Raw genomic sequence first — 15080 nt, 5'->3', positions numbered from 1 at the left:
ACACAGGCGCGCTGATGCCGTTCCTGGTGGTGTTGCTCGGCCAGGTAGCCACGTCCTTCGTGCTGGAGGGCTCGGCCACCAGTTACGCTCAGTTCAGAAAATGGAACGCCGGTCTGAACGGCACGCTAGAGTTCGAGTTCAAGACCGAGCAAGGCAACGGTCTGTTGCTGTACACCGACGACGGCGGCACTTACGACTTCTTCGAGGTGAAACTTGTGGAGAGCGCGCTCAGGCTGAGATACAATCTCGGAGGCGGTGCACAGATCGTCACCGTCGGCCACGACCTGGGCGACGGTCACTGGCACAAGGTGCAGATCACCAGGTGCAACGAAAACACCACGTTGACCGTGGACGGCGTTAGCGCGATCTCCACGTCCCGCGGCAAGGAGTTCGAGTTCGGCAAACTGGCTGGCAATTCTGACGTTTACGTGGGCGGCATGCCCAGCTGGTACAACAGCAAACTGACGTTGCTGGCTCTGCCCAGTGTGATTTTCGAGCCCAGGTTCAACGGATTCATCAGGAATCTCGTGTACGCCGACGGGGAGAACATGGTGCCCAGGAGGCAGGAGATGAAGAGCCGGGACGCTAAGGTAAATAAATCTTTCTTCCTCTCAGGTCAGCTAACAATGAACTTGGCGATTGTTCGCGATGAATAGAGCGCGCATCGTATATTTACTTGTGCGTGGGATATATGAAAGACTCGATAGGGATGAATGAGTTGCGACTCTCGTAGCGTAGAAATAGAACGAGCAGTGAGATTCACAAAGGGTGATCGTTGCACCACGCAATATCCAACGTTCAACTACCAACGATGCATAAATATTCGTTACGTAACGAGCTAAGGTAACGTGGCGTTATAAAAAATCCACAGTGTTCTTCTATTTTATGCATTTTACGTGCTACGCCAGCTCTGTTTATACCGCTTCTTGTACAGTTACTTTCATTCTATAACATCATCAATGGCCAAGCAGATGCAGACTTTTGATACATTGGGTGGCAACTAAGTGATTGCGGATTTTCTCATTAGGTGATAATGGCAAAATCTGCAATCACTTAGTTACCGTGGCAGATTCTCACGGTAATCCTTTTGGCAACGATTTTGACGATTTGGGAAATAACTGGGTATTTCCTTATTGTCTAGATCTCTGGTATCGAATTTAAAAGATTGTTGTGTGAAGCAAATATTAATAATTTCGTTAGGTGTGGTGAGATAAACAAGTGAAATTTACAATTTCGTTAATGGCCCTAGGCGAGTAGGATCTGATTTAAGAAATATCGTGATCGCTAAGAAACATTCCACGTTTCCATCAGTAAGATCCTCCAATTTCAACGACAAATTTTATACCACGCGTGTAATAATGGAAATAGCAGATCGCGTTTTGCGCCTGTTTGCTTGACAATGACTCGACAAACCCATCCCTCAAATATTACGTCAAAAATAGCAGGAAACGGCCGATCAATAGGCAGAGAGGATAAAACGATGCAGTGACTCCTCTAATGGCCAGTTTATTTTTGGCCTTCTCCAAGTATTTGTGATTCCTGTTAGGGAAAAGTTTTCGTTTCGAGGTCCTCGATCCAGAAAAATATCTTCGGAGTGGATTAGCCTGACTTGGCTTAAGCGAAATATTTAGCTTGTTCGAGGAAACTAGTTCTGTTTATTGTTATCTGTTAGGAGACATCTCGTCTGTAAATTCGGCTGACATTTTTCACGTATGTGCGAATTATCAGTTGACGAACAAAGTTGTCAAACCATTTGGCAAAATGAATACGACGATAGTTGCTATTTTATATTTTTTAATACCGCTACTTAGAATTTCATCTGAAAACTAATAATTCTTACTTAATTGTATGATATTAATCAGATTATCCACAAAGGAGCAATTTTACTCGTTAAATAATAAACTCATTTCATCCTTTTTGCTACTTTGTTCTCGGTTCACTTAAAAACCACATATTAGCTTCTGATTTCTGCTTTCTCAGCAATCTTATTCCACAATATGTAAACTAGAGCTCTATTTACTTGCTTTAGTATTTTCAAAAACTTCCTGCCCAGCAAAAGATTAATACATCGATAAACGAGCAGCGCAACGAACAAGATGTTCAAAGCTCAATTTCCAGATAGCAGCATGCACAAGCTGAAATATATTCTTGAGAATATATTTACCTGGCAACTACAAATTTACAATAACTACACGGATAATCTAAGATCCCCCCCATACACATGGCTATATTTTGTCGTTATAGTACAGTGTACTTTATATTCTACGATTTAAAGTGGCTCTTCTATGGCGTTCTTCTTGGTAAGAAATAAGTGATTGCGGATTGTATCAATACAATCTATTGATAAAATCATTTAGTTGCCAATCCAATAGATTTTGGACGAAACACTTAGAAATAAAAGAACATTTGACGAGTGAAAAATTGCAAAATTGAACGCATGCACGTACTTCGTTCGCAGTGTGTGGAACTCGAAAAGCTTCGAGATTACGTTTATACGAACGTTATGGTCGTTCGAGACAATCGACGATAGCCGAGTTGCTCTTCTTTTTCTCGGCATTTCCGTGCAGGTAGCTTAACCGTGCGACGACGTATCGTAGTTTGTAAAATATTTACGTGCGTGCATAAATAGTTAACACAGTAGCAAGTAAATAATTTATAATCCAAGTCTATGATTTTCTTGGGGACAGAAACCAGCGATATATTACTGTGATTTTGTGACACAAATGTCTAAGTTCATTTTTCAAACAAGTAACATGTACGTGATATTCGTATGGCGAACATGTTCATGACATTCAAAATGATTTCTCTCGGAAAGCAGGTCAGTAACAAACAAATTTTTATGCTATGTACAGAGTGTCCAGTTATAAACAAAACATGCAAATTACTGGGAAGCTATCTACTGTATGAAAAAGTGGCTTCGTAGGGGCTACGCTAATCTGGCGTAATTAGTCTCTTTTTTTTTTAGGTTAGGTAGAGGTCATGTGAAGGTGATGCACGGTGTGTAGCTTTAAATGCAACAATCGACCTCTGGAAAAAGATATTAAGCTATTTATATGGAAAATGTATTAGTTTAGCGGATATTACAACTTTGAGTGGTCAAATTTAACATATGAAAGACAAAGACGATGTGAACCTGAGAATATCGCGTCCTTTCCTGTCTCTCACTGCTGAGAATTGTGGATCTTAATCGCCGAAATATATGTATAGGAACATTTACATTACACTTAGGATTGATATAAAAATAATGTCAGAATAATTTAATAAAGGATTGCCGGGATCTTCTGCGATACTTTTGCTCGCGTCTCAGCGCTCTCTTTGTCCCGCCATCTTCCATATTCCAATGGATCAGTTACATTCGTCTGTTTTTCGAGACGATGCGCACACATATACTTCTACGCGGGCAATCCAGCCCAGCACACAAAATTATACATATTTCAATACTCACACATCGAACTTGTCAAATTAGAGTTGAAACACCTGCCAGACCAACAGCTTTTTCACATAAACGAAGGCTTCTCATAGACAACACTGCAAAGGACCGAGCATCAAATTCTGTACTAGTGGGAAGCAGCTGTTCTGATTTAAAATTATTTTCAGAATTTAATCTGATTATTACAGGATCTTAAGTGTACGATAGTCCACTTGCACCAGCATGGTGGAAATTCATCGGAAAAATGACCGTATTTGTACGTGTCACGTGTCAGTTGTAGAGAAAACTACTATTCCCAAGATAACTTGTAGGAAAAGCAAAAAATATATTTGTTCAAGATGTACGTCGACGATGATATATTTGTACAAAGAAACGTATGTCGCCTTCCTATGACCTATACCTGGTGATCTACAAAAAATTAACTAGGTCAGACTATGTCCCCTTTGAAAGCATTCGGTTCTTATGCGAACCGCTTTCTCATACAGTGAATAGCTTTTTAGTGAGCAATTTGCGTGTTTTCTTTGTCCTTAGACTACTCTGTATATATTTTACCGATTTCGTTTCCATGCAATCATCCGCCAGTCAGTTGTGCCACGATTTACCAACCTCCATACACCAACATTCTCTTTCTCTACGTATCTGTCACTGGAACATGTTAACCACGTCCGGATATAACAGCAGCATTTTACTTTGATATTCGGAATACTCGTGGCATCGTTTAAGCGCTATTTAACATAAGAATCTCCGCGATTTATTTCATATATATTATCATAAATTAAATTCTAACTGCACGTCGTGGCGCTCTGTATGGAAGTATTGGATTGGCAACTAAGCGATTTTGTCATTAGGTAGTATTGATTAGTTGCCAGTCGATTTTAGACAGGAAAACGATGGAAACGATTGCTGCGAAAAGCGTCCTTTCAGGCTTCTTTCCCGAGTCGTGAATTTTTCTAATTATACACATTTTATTTTACACTGGAAATATCTATTGTGTTGGCAACTAGTGGTCCGTCTAATGACAAAATCCGAAATCACTTAGTTGCCAGTCGATTTTAGACAGGAAAACGATGGAAACGGTTGCTGCGAAAAGCTTCCTTTCAGACTTCCTTCCCGAGTTGTGAATTTTTCTAATTATACACATTTTATTTTATACTGACAATATCTATTGTGTTGGTAACTAATGGTCAATACCACCTAATGACAAAATCCGCAACCATTTAGTTGCCAGTCGACTTTAGACACGAAAATCATGGAAACGATTGCTGCGAAAAGCATTCTTTCAGACTTCCTTCCCGACTCGCGAATTTTTCTAATTATAAACATTCTATTTTATACTGACAATATCTATTATGTTGGCAACTAGTGGTCCGTCTAATGACAAAATCCGCAATTACTTAATTGCCAGTCGACTTTAGACACGAAAACGATGGAAACGATTGCTGCGAAAAGCGCCCTTTCAGACTTCCTTCCCGTCTCGTGAATTTTTATAATTATAAACATTTTATTTTACACTAAAAATATCTATTGGGTTGGCAACTAATTGGTTGCGGATTTTGTCAATACCACCTAATGACAAAATTGTTTTTGTCAATACTAAACATAAATCCATCGGTCACGTGTAATCGCCAGAAAAATTTCATAACTTTCATCTGCAAGATATCAAGAATTGGCTGCGTCCACGTTAATCTGGGCCAGCCATCGCACGGACGTATTGTTACGCACGCTGCTGACACCGTTTCGGTGCTTCGTGACGCGGGCTCGTTTAAAAGAAAATGAAAAAAAAAAAAATAAATAAAAGGTGAAAGGTAGAAAAGAAGACGAAAAAATGAAATGGTCTTTTTCTTGTTCTTCGCACACAGTTACAGCTGAAAATTCCTTTCCGCCCTTCTTCGTTTTCTGAAACGGACTCTTGTTTAATAACAAAGAGGAGAGCGACGCGAACTACTTGTTAGGCTCTGTGGTTGTTACGTTAATCAAAAAGACGAAGCTTATTTTTCTTGCAACTGTTTCGGAGAAAATCGGCCGCGTAAATCAACGATAAACTGCTAAAAGTAATTTAACGTTTAGCTGGATTTTACGGGCGCGCCTGTCTGAAACCGCACATGCTGCAACTACTTAGACGCGTCCGTGAGAGAACGCAGTATATTTCCAAGGATTTATTCGGATTTTAAAACGTTCGGTATTTCAAACGATGGCGCTCGCGGCTGACTGTTTGAAATTTCTTCGTGAATAATTCCGTTCTGTTCGAAAATTGCATAACAATTAAAGCGAAACCTTGTCTATGGTCGACGAGATGTCAATTACAAAATATCCCGTTGCTGGTTGCGCGGCGGATTAAACACGCGATGCTACGAGACTCGTAACATTTTGAGAATCACATTGTTGCGCGATGATCCGTGGCTTTCGAACAAACATACGTTCGCTAACATTCGGCTGGAAATTTACCTGTCCAACATTCACCTTAATTTTCTATAATAAATCTTTTGTACGCTACTTTATTTGTAGAAATATGCTGCATAATCGAAAAGGGTCGTTTTCGCTCTGAACACGTCTTATTTTAACGTAACAGGTGTTTAAAATCATTTTATCAATGTGATTCTTAAAATGTAATACTCTTCTTATTTATGGAACCTTTTGAAACGCGAACACAGTATATAAATATTAGGTTAGCAACTAAGTGATTGCGGATTTTGCCAATACCACCTAATGACAAAAGCCGCAATCACTTAGTTGGTAATACCTACAGTCGGTCACGAAACACGCTGTACAATTTTAATTCCCAAGCTGAATATTTTTGACTGATGTACAAGAATCAACAAAAATCTATTACATCGCGATGCGCTGCAGTATCTAAATGACGGTAGAAGAAACCTTTCGAATTGTTATTTATCGTTGTCTAAATATTAAAAGGAATACCGAGAAACTGCGAATTTTATGTCGGAAGTCTTTCGAACGCAAGATACACATTCAGCAATTTCTTAGTTCAATCTTTCCATCAAATATTCTCGATGTTTGTACGTGTTTGTACGCACGTTGAGTCACAAGTTACCAATGTGCTCAGAATGAGCGAACGAAGTCAATATACACAAATTTTGAAATACAAATAATTAGTAATATTTCACTAGGAGAAGAAAAAGTAAACTCGTGAGAATTGATAAGGAACGTTTGGTAAAATGAAAAAGAATCACTGTTGATTATTTAAAAAAAAAATTATTTTCCCTATGCCAAACCGTTTGTATCATATGGGAAACCCAACTAAATATTAAACTATGAATCATCGTTATTAGTTTCAGCTTGTGCACAATTTAATTGTTGCTTAATTTAACGTCTATAATTAGTATCATATAATTAGAGTTTGAAATTAGAGTAAGAATTCTTTCTTTTTCAGTGTTTCCTTTCAGATTTAGATAAATAATAACCCAAAAGCTTATCTGCATAATGGCGTTACATAACCTAAATACACCCCTAACCTAAACACTATATAATAACAATATAAATATAAATAATAATTTTCCCTCCACTTATCTACACAGTTATCCACACAGCACAATGTGACGATGTACCACACTGTTGTCCTCGCACGTTTCAAATGAAATTCTAAATGAAGATCTAAAGCTAAGAATTGTTAAAAGTGTACAGTGTTGGAAAGATTTTGTGGCCAACTGTTGGTCAGTGTCATAGCCACAGGCGTGTTAAGAGCATTAGAAAACAAGCTGTCGACAGTCGAGGGTTAATAGAAGTCATTGTTGTAGATGAAAATCTCGCTGTCTGGCGCTTCCACCTTACTTCATATTCCTTACAACAATATCAATTTAGCGTGGCAGTGTTCGTCTCGTTGGAGGGAATTCGTGGCGAGTTCCATGGAACCACAAACTACTCGTCCGTGTACGAATGAAACACGAAGGATGAATGTAATCTCGGACGTTGGCAGGGGCGTGGCCGCGAAGGTATCCAAAGGACGAAACCGAGAGAAACACAATTTCTGGCACGTCGATAAATCCAAGTCGGCCACGTGCATTGTAGGCAACGTTTGTTGCATTGAGCGCGTTCTGATGTAGCAAGGGCGATAACGTCGGCCGAATTATACTATGGCGTGCGAGTTACGTTGACCAAGCAACGTCCCCGGCCTCCCTCTCCTCACGGATATTCTCGATTTGTCTCCTTATCTAATCGTTTGCAGATACGTCCGTTATGCTTGGCCGCTGGCAAACGAGCAGCGTCGTTAAAATTCGAATAGTTGAGAGTAATAACAGGCAAAGCGCGGATGCATTCTTGGCAGCCGGCCACCTGCAGAAATATGAACCGGCGCTGGCAGGAACAATGCCCCGTCGTCTCCTTCCGCAAAACTCCTTTTTCTGAATACTTTCCGCACGGTACGATAAACTTACTGAAAAAGCCACACGTTGTCTTGTTTCTTCGACAAGCAAACACGTGCAAAGTTTGTCGACCGATTCACGTTCTAGTTAAGACTGTTTGATGTTTCCTATCAAACGATAGTGATGCAGGATATATAAGTATCGTTTCTAACAATATACGTAATAAACGACGAGAGAAAAAAACGTTAGAAAAAATGTGAAGAAGAATGTGAAAGGAGGAAGCACATGAACGTAGGTTGTGCGAACGCTTTGTATAAATGTAGGCGAGAAGCATAAAAACTGGTGGGTTCGAGTTGAGACTTCATGTTTATCTTTTTAAATGTCTGCTGCTTTCGAACGTGTGGTTGAAAGATCGAATTTCTCCGAATTTTAATCACCGAACGCACCGTAAATCTTCCGTGCCGGTTCTTGTCTCAAATTTCTCGCGCTATCGCGTTTATCTTTCCACGCGGACGAAAGTGTTCGACGCGGTGATCATGCGGGCCAAACAATGTGTCGAACACATCGATACATCTTCCATGACGTTCGTCTATACGTACAGTTTTGTCCTAACTTTCTTATAAAGCGTTTGCATTTTTATAAACCGGCGTTTGCGTGTAACATTTTTTAAACATTTCTTTCGTAGAATGAACTTCATGGAATAAAGTTCGATCGTTTAAAATTGGACAACCCGGATAAGGTAGATGAATTTCTATGAATTACTTGAATGATACTTAAGAATTTTACTCTGTAGGTATATTTTTGCTATAATTCTTTTTACAAAGTGTTTCTAGACCTATGTTTACGTATAACGTTTGACCATTAAAAATTAAGACACCCTGTATAACGTAGCACTTTTTTCAATTTATTATCCATTTGGCAAAGTTCATGAAAATAGGAATTTTTTAGGTTAGAATGCGGATTTTGTCATTAGTTGGTATGTCAATACCAATAATAAATTGGAAAAAAGATAAAGAATAAAAAGAAAAAAGCTCTTAGGCGTCATTGAAAGTATTCGTGCTACGTTATACAGGGTGTCTTCATTTTAAATGGTCAAACGTTATACTCAGACATAGGTCTACAAACGCCTTGTATGTCAATACCAACTAAGAACAAGATCCACATAAATTCGTAATACGTCGAGTATTTGCCAGATGAGAGGAAAATTTGTTTAACAACCAATTTATTATCCATTTGGCAAAGTTCATGAAAATAGGAATTTTTTGGGTTGGAATGCGGATTTTGTCATTAGATGGTATGTCAATACCAATAATAAATTGGAAAAAAAATAAAAAAGAAAAAGCTCTTAGGCGTCATTGAAATTATTCGTGCTACGTTATACAGGGTGTCTTCATTTTAAATGGTCAAACGTTATACTCAGACATAGGTCTACAAACGCCTTGTATGTCAATACCAACTAATAACAAATCCACATAAATTCGTAATACGTCGAGTATAGTCGCCGAGTATTTGCCAGACGAGAGGAAAATTTGTTTAACAACCAATTTACCATCCACTTGGCAAAGTTCATGGAAATACAAATTTTTTTCAATTGGCAACTAAGGAAACGCGGATTTTGTCAACAGCAACTAATCGTCGTGCGCGATGAGTCAGTTCCCGCGCTTTTTCTCACGACGAGACTCGAATCAGATTGCAGCAAAAAACGCAGCTTGTCCGCTCACAGCATTTGTTGTTCCCACGTTTATCGTCCATTTTGTTACATCCAACAAGAACTGTGCTTTCTCTCTGCGACTTTTTTTTGACAAGTTTCATGCTCTTACGTTTATCTCGAATCAATTTGTTTAGCGTGTCCTGACGATCTTCTTACGAATCAGAGGGGCGAAGAGAAAGGAAGGCGAGTTCGCTCGCGTGAATTACGTAACTGCTGGCAAATTGCATCTAAGAAACGGTAGGTGGAAATTCGAACGCACAAAGAACCGGCACGGAGCTTGGGAAGAAGATGAAACGGCCGGTGTGTCTTTGCCAGCCACGTAGCTGCGCTTTCACTGTTTCTACGCGTACAAATAAACGAACTCCCGTCTTCTCCTTCTTCGAGCGGTTTGCCAACTCTTTGAATTCCATGCTGCTCCTCGATACGATGATTTCACAAAGACAGAAGAATATAACGGGTGTAAATTTTGAATGCTACAATGGGAAACATAACCGCGACTATGTATGCATGCACGTGTGTACATTTTGCGCAATTCCTACGCCCCTGAGTTTGCTGTAAGTGCATAAGACACACAGTACAGTCGTTGAGGATGCCAGAGAAGTGCAAATGCGCGTGTACGTCGAGGGTTTGGCAATTCGTAAGCTGCAAAGTCCTAACGGTACAGCTAAACGGTTGATCCTCTTGGAGGACCCCTGGCAACTAAGTGAATGCGGATTTTGTCATTAGGTGATAATGACAAAATCCGCAATCACTCAGTTGCCAGCCCAATATACAATATGAATGTGATACAAACTATATGTTACGTCGACCGTCCGCACATCTTTATTGCGTACCCCTGAAGACGCTCGCGGACTGACCATAAATCTCAGAAAACTCTGGCGAAAGTCTTTCATCTCAAACAAGGGTTTTTTCACGAAAGCGTTTTCTAAGGTTTCTGGTTCGCGTCTGGAAAACACGTGAACGCTAAGTTTGCACACGTGCGATGCTTCCTACTCCCAACTCTCCATCGAGGGCGGCTAAGACCCTTCCTAGTCCATCGATAGTCTTACTAACCAATAGAAACAATTTCTATTACCCTCACTTCTGCAGCCAAAAATTGTCATCAACAAATCAGATGATTCCGTGCGTTAGACACACCCTTCCTTAGCTCACCTCCGACACAGCATCGTCACTATCGAGTTAGTTCGTCTTCGTCGTCAAATCAGTCAACACGTCTACAACGATCGCTCAGTCCAACGAACTCACTGAGAAGCATCGTAAAGTCGCAATCTAACATTCTAACCGATCAGTCGCAGTCGAAAACTCTGTACGGTCGCATCCAAATCAGTCACATTGTACAAGATTTAACTCGAACATTCTAGTGGTAACTTCCGATACTATCTAAACCAACACCTTATATAAACTGTAAGTGTTACTCTGATACAAATATACATATTTATTCTACAACCGTAGAATAAGTTGCATTCATTGAATCACCCCGGTTATCCTAAACGAAGCACGGGAAGCGACCATTTCGCGGCGTCGATTAGCCGAATCGTAGCGAGAATTTACGCCTCTCGCTGACGCGTTTCCTCGCGACCGCGTCTCTCCGCGAACGGTCGTAACACTATATCTGGCCTCGTGTCAATCAGAAAAATCTCATAAATACGTTAGCAAGAGCTCAGTCTATAAGCAGTCAGAATTAAGAAGATCTTCGTCATTGTCCCATGAATAATTGGATCTGGCTACGCTATTCAGGGAACTTCGCGACGTGTCAAAGGGAACAGAGGCACAGCTCGAGGGAAATTGCACCAGTAGCGAGAACGACGACTGGCTAATTACGGGGAACAGAAAGACGAGCGATTAGAAAGACACTGGTGTATTTATTGACTTGTAATTGGGAATTTCTAGAGCACGCTGTTTGTCATTTAATTCCACGGAACAGGTTAACTCCGTGGAATATGCGTTGTAAAAATATCTAAACATCTATGACAGGTTATTGATCGACGTGGTTTTTCTCATTAAAACGAGATCAAACGCTTTGGTCCGCTACGTATACACGTAAATATGGTTCGAATTATATCGCGTTTGGTCTCGTTTTAATCAGAAAAATTCCACAAATAGGCCAGTGAAAGTTTACTTTTGGAAAGACGAGAGGTAAAAAAGTTTCGTCGTTGTCTAACGGGTAATTAGTATTTTTCATGCAAATCGGTGGAATTGGCGTCAGGTTACGCTGCCTGCGGTACGTCAAAAGCAACACTGGCTGATCTCTTCGTTAACCAGCAGTGGAACTGGCGACCGATCAATTACGAGGAATATAGCGGCGATCAATTACAGAGAAAATACCGTAGCTTTCATCTATGAACACGCATACGCGGAATATAATTTGAAAAGCAAAGTTCGAATAAATCTGCAATAAGTGACTCGTTAACCGAGATCGTGATTTATTATGGTAACATGTCGCGTAACCATTTATGTACGTGCAATCAGTTTCGGCTTAGAAGCAACGTACATATATCCACGTCGCGAATAAATTTCTCTAACAAACGTAGAATTATAAAGGAGATAAGTACCATAGGGAAGAAAAGAGCATAATACAAGGCTACCACATGTAACCCTCTAATACATAGATTTTACTGGCTTTTCCCAAGTAATAAATCGCAGCAGCTGGTTTTTAAAATCTTCAGCTATCGCTTATCCGCCTTAATATCCGGCTTTTACAATACCCTAATAGCAGTAGGTTGATTCTGAAAGTTGACCGTGTTCGATCTTCCATCGGAATATTTAATATCCTCCACGAATATTCATACTTTACAGCTGCAAGGAAAAGTGAGATTAACTTGTTCCTCTCGCCGTGTTTCTTCAGGAAAATCCTAAGTTCTTGATCGAGTGCTTCACAGTTCTGTTCGGCAGCATCGCTCTTTACACTTTTTTTTTTTTTTATTGGAAAAACAGTGAGACGTTTTTTATAAAATTGATTTTTATTTATCTGTGTTTTAAGAGGATTCGCGGGCTCAAGGTAGAAATGAAAGTGGGATTAACCGAGTTGCATATTGCACTCGGAGCAAACGCGTCTTACTGGCTGACACGATCATGGTCGTTCCACTTATTCGAATCGAGAAGCAGAACTATTCGTAACACGGCTGCCACGTCGAAATCACACGTTTCGCCCTGGACGCCACGGGAGTATTTTTATCATTCAAAATGTATAATGGGAAAATAATAATAAATTGACGATGTAAGACGACATTCTTCCTAAATGGACCGTTTGTTCCAGAAAATATTCTAATAAATATGTTTTAATATTTATTTTCAATAATTTATAAAAGTTGAAACAATATATGCTTTTAACATTTGCTGCAACTTAATCTGCAATTCCATAATCGTTGGATATCTTTTGCATAAAATTGGAAACTAATATCACAATTTAATTACCACACGTATTAACACTTTGACTGCCACGCAGAAATCACACGTTTCGCTCAGGACGCCACGGGAGTATTTTTATCATTCAAAATGTATAATGGTAAAATAATAATAAATCGATGTTGTAAGACAACATTCTTCCCCGATGGACCATTTATCTTATTGGTGGTCACGGGTGACCACCGTGGCGTATTGGTAACAGTTGATAGCGACATATTGTAACGAGGTTTCGTTTATTTCAACAAACCATTCGCATTTGTCATTTCGTCGTAAGCAAAACGTGCAGAATATATCGTTGAAACGTGTGAAAGATATTAGTAAACAGCATTATGATTATTTTTACGATTGCGACGAAACATTCGGCTGAGATGGCAGAGGTCCAGGAAAAAATTATGTTTGTGATAAACCAAAGGTAGTGGTAGAGTACGACAGAGGAAAATGTGCTGTAGATTTATCAGATCAAATGATAGCATATTCTACAGCGCATAGAAGAACCCTCGAGTGGCATACAAAATTAACTTTAGAATTATTGTTAAATACATCAATTTCAAACGCGATGATACTCTATAATTGAGTAACAAAAACAAAAATCAAGGTACCAGATTTTAGAATGGCACTCGCAATGCACCTTACACAGTGGCATTCACCAAAACCGTCAAATATACTTATTCGATAAAGATTGCCACACGAAATGCAGAAGAAAGAAGGACAAGCGTAGCTGGCACGAAAATTTCGCAGAGAGTGTTATAAAAAAAATGTTAAACAATTAGGATCAAAAATTGCTACGAATCGAACCAAAAAGTGACCACCTATGGTCCAGATTGTATCGATGAACATTTATGTTTATAGTGTTTTAACACAGTGCACCGTTAGATGCAACATTTGTTCCCATTTTGTTTATTGTTGTTCTAATGAAAATGTTTAATTGCTCAAAGGGGCACTTTTTATTTTAAAGTATCTTCTTTTTATCGATTATATTCAAAATACCCTAACTGTCAATTGCCATACAACTTTTATAATTGTAAGAAGTTGAAGCTCTCCAGTCACCAATGACCCTGTGGCGTCATATATGACCAACGTGGCAGTCAAAGAGTTAATTAACATAAGTGTGGTTAAAACGTGAATGAGAACTGCGAGGGAAAATATAGAAAATTTCACGATTTTTTAAACGACAGCTTCCCCACCTTCCAGTGTCTGATATTCTCAACCTTTTCATGGTCAGCAACTAGCCTAAAGAACAAGAAAAAAGAATAATTTCTCGACCATTCTGAGATACCGCGTGCGGCTATTTTAGAAAATCCAGATTCCACTGAAACTGTGCTTAAAGCTCGCGTGTTGCGCCTTCCATGCGTATCGTTTTCTCCAAATCTCCACACCTTCGTCAATCGTACAAATGCGAGCAAGTGTCGTTGCAAATACAATTCCGAGAATCAGTTCTTCCAAAGAAGCGAAAACGCCCACGGAAATTGAGAGACAAAGATTTTTCTACTATTCCCAGTTAGCATACTGCTTTAAATAACAATTAGCCTTCGTTCAGTGGTTCTTGCACACTGCACACACGCGCTTGTTACGCACGCTAATCGTTTATTACGTGGCGTAATGCGACGCGATAAGCCGCGAGGCAGATAAGTTAATGTATGCAAAGCGGCACGTGCGACAGGCTATCAATTATGCGCGTTTCAACGGTGTTTTTTCCGAGAGTTTGAATCCGGTGTTATTGAACGGCCGGTGTTTCATACGCGTCCGCGGAGCTACGGAATCGAAAGCAACGAAAAAGACGATAAACGTGATTAATAGACGACGAAAGGATATGGTTGCTGGAAAGATAAGTTTGCCTCCGGCGTCTTTTCGCTTCGACGTTGACTGATCGCCGTGGATTAATCGCCACTAATACCCGCGAAACTTATTTCATTTTTCGATGTAGCAATTAACGGTATGCGATGTAATTATTCAGCTGGTCTTACACGCGAGCTTTCATTAATTTCCTTAATCTGATATGATGCAATTAGCGCTACGTTACGAGCGCGCTTCCTCCGCCGCGTTATTGGCATTCGACGATCCGAAGGAACACGTTATAATCAATCACGGCCAATTACTATCGAGCAACAAGTCCGATGTTTCAATTTAACATCGATATTGCGAAAAATAATTTGTATCCTGATTTACCGCCAGCATTAGCCGCCTCCATGGCAATCACCTTTGTCACAGTTTCCAAATT

The 15080-nt window shown here is 39.8% G+C and overlaps 1 protein-coding gene across 10 annotated transcripts in view; it reads left to right on the top strand.

The window, feature by feature from the left end:
- The first annotated feature begins 471 nt into the window (after positions 1 to 471).
- The window catches only part of LOC132915224 (neurexin 1), a 622298-nt gene continuing 607689 nt past the window's right edge, over positions 472 to 15080 (top strand). For all 10 annotated transcript variants that reach the window (XM_060974986.1, XM_060974985.1, XM_060974982.1 and 7 more), the window contains exon 1: positions 472 to 590. In XM_060974986.1, coding sequence (XP_060830969.1) covers positions 549 to 590 — 42 coding nt within the window. In that variant the 5' untranslated portion in view covers positions 472 to 548. The remainder of the gene's footprint in view (positions 591 to 15080) is intronic.

The sequence above is a fragment of the Bombus pascuorum genome, chromosome 16 (genome assembly GCF_905332965.1).
Source record: "Bombus pascuorum chromosome 16, iyBomPasc1.1, whole genome shotgun sequence".
NCBI lineage: Eukaryota > Metazoa > Arthropoda > Insecta > Hymenoptera > Apidae > Bombus > Bombus pascuorum.
The sequence above is the reverse complement of the archived record's forward strand: the minus strand, read 5'-3'. Positions and strand labels throughout refer to the sequence as shown.